This window comes from Chenopodium quinoa, unplaced genomic scaffold (assembly GCF_001683475.1).
Source record: "Chenopodium quinoa cultivar QQ74 unplaced genomic scaffold, ASM168347v1, whole genome shotgun sequence".
NCBI classification, from domain to species: domain Eukaryota; kingdom Viridiplantae; phylum Streptophyta; class Magnoliopsida; order Caryophyllales; family Amaranthaceae; genus Chenopodium; species Chenopodium quinoa.
This window is the reverse complement of record NW_018744895.1, coordinates 1,883,908-1,890,951: the sequence shown is the minus strand read 5'-3', so window position 1 is coordinate 1,890,951 and position 7,044 is coordinate 1,883,908. Positions and strand designations below refer to the sequence as shown.

Genomic DNA, 7,044 nt, shown 5'->3' with positions numbered 1-7,044 from the left:
TCTTAATTAATTATCTTAGTTGTTTTTAAATAATTAAATAATTTATAAATTATCTTTTCAAAATAAAATCTTTTCTTTTAAAACAGAATATTTGATCTAGTCAAATATTGTTTTCTTGTTGCATGAATATCTCAACAAAATTGTTTTTCCAGAAACTATTTTTAAGCATGTTGACTGCTACGTGGGTTAAAGGAGAGATTTAAGAAATCTCCACTACCTTGATCATAGTCACATTCTCCACTATTAGTTAGTGGATGTTGACTGGAAAATGGTTGAGGTACGTGGAGGTTAAGGATTAAATCTCCCTATATAAACCACGTACATATTCATTGCAAAATACACCTCTTGAGCTTCAATATTCCAGTAACTAAAATAACGTAAGAGCGTTCCAAATTGTTCTTATACTCTTGAGTGTCTAGGTATTTGTAATTGCAATTTGTAATCAAGTACTTGGGGTTTGGGATTGTGAGTTTTGTATCAGTGAGGTTAAGGAAACTTCATAGTCGAAGTTTCTGTGAGAATTGGGAACAAGTTCCAAATTTGTGGAACTTGTTACGGGTTTTAATCTTCACGTGTAAAGAGTTTAATTACATAGTGGAAATTTACAAAAGCCCATATCATCTCTCTTTATTGTTCTTATTAGTTAAATTCCGCAAAAAGTTTTAAACTTCACCTATTCTACAATTCACCCCCCCTCTTGTAGAAGCCAGTTAGAGTTTCAGTTTGTAAATACTATGCACAACATTTTTCACTTAATTTGATGTACTGACAAAAATTATAAACTGGATATGCACAAAATTTGATTTTCTTTCTTAATTGCTCTCTTAAAATTTGTTGATTCTGATTATAATCATGAATATGATTATTGTTTAGGTGGCTATATCTAATCACTGCAAAAGATATTATATTTCCCAAACTAATTATACATACATACATACATACACATATTTCCCACGGGATTATTTATAGAATTATTTAACATTAATAACATTGTCATTAAACAAATTAACTATAAAAGAAATACTCAATGATGTAACAACATCTAATTCAAGCCCATTGTAAATCCCTTATCCAACCCACTACATTAAATCAATTACTGAAACCCTATTATGTACTCCTTCTGTCCCTATTTTATTGTCCCATTTGACTATACACGGTCTTCAAGATGCGTCTTAAAACATCTATATCTTTATGTCCATATGCGTGAAAATTATAAAAACGTGATATTAATAAAATATACAACGAGACGAATCTAAGAAAATTACTCATGACTATATTATCGTTTATAGATTAACGGTAATTTATGGTCAAAATTTTTAAAGTTTGACCTAAAAAATGACAATGGGGCAAAAATAAAGGGACGGAGGGAATATGAGATCATACAACGATTATCAGTTTGAAATGCCACGGAAAATGAGCATCACGACGTGTAAAAGAAAGGAAAAAGTATTGGTCCCACAGGGCCACATTCCAAATTCTTACAACAATAACTCCTCTCGTATGCTCGTAGCCACGTTAGACCATCCATCTAGTAGCTTCATCATCTAAGATCCTTATAACAATGCACTTTACTTGTATAAATTATAAATTATAAATTATAAACCACGTTAATTGTGTGTTTATGTGATTTGTATGATTGTATCTTTCTATCAAAACATAGCCGTAAATAAATAAGCGTCTCCACTCTCGCATATTCTCACTCTCAATTCTAAACATCTCAAATTCGACTCATCATTCCATTCGCAAAATGGCTATCGAAGTTTGTGTCAAAGCTGCTGTCGGTGCTCCTGATATCCTAGGCGACTGTAAGCCCCCCAAATTTTAAAAAATTGTTTATCTACCTTAATTTTTATCCAATTATTGGGTTTTTTTTTGTGAATTTTGGGTAATCAATCTATAATTATGATAATTTAGGTCCATTTAGCCAAAGGGTTCTTTTAACATTGGAAGAGAAGAAAATCCCTTATCAGATGCACCTTATTGATGTTAGTAACAAGCCCAAATGGTAATTTCAATTTTTTTTTTTTAATTAATTTATTTATTTCTATTATTATTATTATTATTTATTTTTTTTCTCATTTATGATCAAAATATTTGTGGGGTTTTTTTTAATTCTTATTTATTTTTAATTTTTTGTGAAGATACTGTGGTGGGTTTTTCTTGTATGTAATGATTTATTATTATTTTTTTAATAATCATGAAGGTTTTTGGAGGTGAATCCTGAAGGGAAAGTACCAGTGATTAAGTTGGATGACAAATGGGTTTCTGACTCTGATGTCATTGTTGGCCTTCTTGAGGAGAAATATCCTGATCCTCCTCTTGCTTCTAACCCTGAATTTTCATCTGTGTAAGTTTTCTTTTTATGTTTAGTTTTGTGTATTTTATTCGGATTTAGGGTACTCATGTTGGAGATGGGTACGTGTCCAAGTATAAGATGTTATTTTGTGATATGCTTCCATGATTTTGGTCTAAACTGGAGTGTCCAAGTGTGGTTACTTATGTCGGAGTGTCGAGGGTTTTACAGAGGTACTTAAGTGAAAATAATCGTGTGCGTAACATATTTATACATTTTTTAATATAATAATCAAGTTTTTTAATGGTGGAGCAAAACATGCTGCATCTTGTTAACAGAATGTTTGACTCAACCTTGTTATTGTCAATTGTGACCTTTTAAGAATGAAAACAAAACTTGTTTTTTTGGTTATGACTTGTTTTATTAACTATTTTAGAGGCAGATATCAAGATTATAGTCAACAGGTTATGAAAGTATTAGTCAATAAAAACAAGTTCATGTTATTTGGAACCCAAATGAATTGTTATCTTTTGGTCAATGACGTATACTTGATAGCATTTTTGTGAGTTGATTATTGCATCACAAGGGAAATTCTGAAAATTTACTGCTTTTTATGGCATAAGAGTATAACACGGTGAGCGTCGCCTCACGAATTACAAATTTGAGGTTATGTAATGACAAAATTAAGTTTCATTTAGCTATTTTATTTACCTTGTTTGTTATGAAGTAGCTAGCCAACTGATGGTTTTCAATTCATGGACTAGTGAATGAAAACGTCTAAGCCCGTAGGAATATTTGGAACCTCATGACAAAGTCAGATTTGGTGAATCTTGACGGAGTCACAATGGTGTTTTTTTTGCTTGAATATTATAAATTTTAAATCTATAATTAACAATACAAGTACAGAACAAAGTATATTGATAAACCGAAGAAAGTAATTCATGTCTACAAGCTACTGCTCTCTAGTGAATTTTCTCCATCTGTGATACGGTAACTTTCATGTTATCTAAAGGGTGACGATTTTTGGAAGGAGGGAGGGGCCATATGTTTCTTTTGTACTGAGAATCCATCTAGCTGTTTAATCAATGTTTCTTTTCTTTTTGCATGTCTTACTAGTATGGAGGAATCTGATTCCAGATAAAAAGTAATATTGACTCGATGGCAATGATTGATACTTATGTTCACTTTGTGATGTTGACTACTGTATGAACTCAGGGGGTCTAAGATCTTTTCGACTTTCGTGACTTTCTTGAAGAGCAAGGATGCAAATGATGGGTCTGAACAAGCTCTGATTGTTGAGTTGAAGGCACTAGATGACCATCTCAAATCTCATGTATGCTTAAAAACAATGATTTTACTATTTCTGTCTATGGGGTTGGATAATTAACATATTGGTTTCTTGTCATTTGTTAGGGACCTTACGTGTGTGGACAGAAAGTTACTGCTGTTGATTTGAGCCTGGCACCGAAGCTCTACCATCTTGAGGTAGCCCTTGGCCACTTTAAGAAATGGTCTGTTCCTGAAAACTTATCTTGTGTTCGTGAATACATGAAGGTGAGAGTTCCTTTATATTTGTTTGGCAAGTGATACTCATTACATGTTCATTGGTAGTCTTTCCATCATTTAAAATTACTATACCTGTATTGTGGTAGTTTTTGTACTTCACCAACTTATCAGACTTTAGTTGCTTTTGTGATTTGTGGTTTTAGTTTACATGTTCCTATAAATACAGTTCTAATTTTTTTTTTTTTTTTTTTTTTTTTTTAAATTTTTTTTTTGTATATGAGTTACCTAACTCGTGATATGATAGAGCTTTTGAGTGGCTCTGGTAACTGGGTCAAAATAATGTAGCCCTGTTTGAGGTGATGTTAATACCACTATATAATCCTATTTGCCTATCAAATCCGAATTATTGTATAATTATCCTAGTTTCTGACGACTTTCTGTCAGAATCCTCTGGTAGATTGTTAATGTCTTCTCTGGCATATTCATATGTTGCTTCTCTGGTCTACTATGGGTTAACCCTTAGCGCATAGCTGCTATTTGTTAGCAAACACATAGGATGGAAAAATGTACTACTACATGCATAATAGGTGACAGGTGGTAAGTATTTTGGGGAAAAATATTCAGCCTATAGGATGGCAAAAAGTACCACTACATATATAATAGTACACAAAAAGTACTATTAAGACAACTTATACTTTAATGGTACATTATATATGCATAATGGTACATTATAATGTACCACTGTTGAGTCAGTTTTTTTCATATTTAATACTGAAGCTTGCCAAATTTACATTTCTGCCATTCTATATGCATTGTAAATGCATAGCAACTATGCGCTGAGATGCACTCTCTACTATGTATGTTTTTTAAGGCTTCAAAAAACTTTCTGTTTATATTTCTTCATTTATCTTTCTATAAGTGTGAAGGCTTGTTATTGTGAGAGAGGGGCCAAAGTGCTGAATAATGGAAAAGATAACAGGAATGAAGAAAACAATTAAAAATGATATGTACTGAAACTGGTGGGTTATGGATTACCATGTGTTTATATATTATAATGAATTAACTTTTTTTTTTTTTTTGAACACTTATAATAATGAATTAACCTCTTTAAACATATAATAATAATGCAGATAAAGGTCCCTTCATTTTTACTAATCACTGTAATCCCCCCAATAATGTCGGCAAGTCACTGTCAAAAAGCATTTTCTTAGTGTTTTAATTTTTTCTCGTTTTCAAACCACTAACCACCTAAATTTGCTTATGTATGTCCTACAAGATATCTGCTGATTGTTCCCACACAGTTGATCCTTAATCTATTTTTTGTCGTCTTTAAACAAGATCTCTGCTGATTATCATATATGTAATGCTAAATTAAAGCTTTGCAACTTTTGCAAAGTGATGGTGGATAAGCACCATACTGAATTTTATATGTAGGCCATTTTCTTTGTCATCCTCCCTCTCTTTAGTACTTGCAGAATGTGCATCTGCATAAGCCCTTGCTTGTCAACAATCAGCCAAATCCCTAAAATGCTCGATATAGGAAGTTCAATGTGTTGAATTGTTGATAGGTAGCACTCACAGAAGTCTTGATATGAAATCAAAAAACAACGAAATAAGCTTTGAGTTGCTTCAAAAGGTTGATGGTAAGATTCAGTGTTTAAGGGTCTAGTATAAGTTAATGACTGCTGGAAGTAATAATGGGGAGTTTTTATCCTGAACCATTCCTCCATATGCTACTCTGAGAACATTAAATCTTATGTTGGGGCTAAATGGTGGTTGGAGGGTATACAGAGAGCTGAAATTTTTGTATATTTGTATTCTATGTAGAAAATTAAATTGGAAATGAAAGCTGCTGTGTATTTTTCAACCTACAGAAACATGCAAAATATAGAAGGAAGCCAAAAGAGTGTGCATACCCGATAATGGAGAAAAGAAGCAGTGATTAAATTACAAAGTACATTAGAAAAATGGGGCAAACTTCATTTTATATCTTTATATAACAAGGAGTATAGAATTGTAGAAATGACCGTTGGTGGAGGAGAAGCATTGTATTGCAAGCATTAAAACAATCTGGCATATGTACTTTATACTATGAATACAATTCCGTTTAGTTTCAATTGCTGCTATTGGCATTGTTGCTTGTGCCATGTGCCTATTTACACTTCCCATATGAATATATTGATGATCTTCCATTATTGTCTTCTACCCCTTCTTTTTAATTAAAAACACTACTATAACTAAGCTAGCGTGAGTCTTGATAGATAGTTTCTGCTGGTTGGTTTTCATATCATCGTCATCACCATTTTGCTTGATGCTCTTTTCTTTAACACGACATAATGAATAGCTTAGCTTCTTATTTGTACTTGTCAGTGTCTGATTTGAAAAATAGCTGTGTAGCGTGACATCCATTTGCATCTAGTTCATCTTTCAAGAATTTGCTCTTATGTGATTTAGTTATCCTCCGGTTTTCTGATTAGCTGGTTTATGGATTTGCAGTTACTCTTTGCTCGTGAGTCTTTTGAGAAAACCAAAGCAGCCAAAGAACATGTTATTGCTGGTTGGGCACCAAAGGTGAATGCATGAATCTGCATCAGTAGATACTGAACTAAATACTAGCAGAAGTTCATTATGATCTTGTGCTGGTGAGGTATCTAGTATCGATGTTAATATTGAAATAAAACGCATTAGCACGAAGCTGATGAATTGGTGCAGGGATGTTACTTCAATGCTTGTAACCAAAACATCATTTCGAGTACTAATGCACATACTGGTTTGTCACTTTGTTGCAGTGTTTTCTTCTTGCTCCCTATTTTTGCTTTTTCCGTTGTGATTTTCGTCTGCCAAGGAGGGGTCTGGTTTGGTTTAGTACTTTAGTTTGTTTACTCAGAATTTCTGAACTGTTTTAGAAGGCTAAAGCTTTAAACCCGATTCAGGGCTTATCTATAATGTTAGCAATCATTGACGAGACATAATAACGTAATTTGAATCTACCTGAAGTTGCTCGGAGAAATACATAGGAATTCAATATGATATGAACCTTGCTTGGTTAAGAATGTAGAAGAGTATCTGTAGACTGCAACAGAACGTTGATTGTTCTCATTCTAACAGTGGTAGATGTGGGCTGTGTTCAACTGTAGGTGAATAAGTGGGTTTTGAGGGAAATGTTTATGCCACTGAATCACTGAGTAGTAGTAGTAGTAGTAGTAGTAGTATAGTAGTAGTAGTAGTAGTAGTAGTAGTAGAAT

At 32.9% G+C, this 7,044-nt stretch overlaps 1 protein-coding gene across 1 annotated transcript; it reads left to right on the top strand.

Annotated features, from left to right (window-relative positions):
- Nucleotides 1-1,584: 1,584 nt before the first annotated feature.
- On the top strand, nt 1,585-6,587 carry LOC110706021 (glutathione S-transferase DHAR2-like). The gene is made up of 6 exons (XM_021883932.1): nt 1,585-1,805; nt 1,915-2,005; nt 2,204-2,347; nt 3,509-3,626; nt 3,707-3,847; nt 6,296-6,587. The coding sequence occupies exons 1-6, from the start codon at nt 1,748-1,750 to the stop codon at nt 6,380-6,382; spliced, it is 639 nt and encodes a 212-aa protein (XP_021739624.1). The 5' UTR covers nt 1,585-1,747; the 3' UTR covers nt 6,383-6,587.
- Nucleotides 6,588-7,044: the final 457 nt, after the last annotated feature.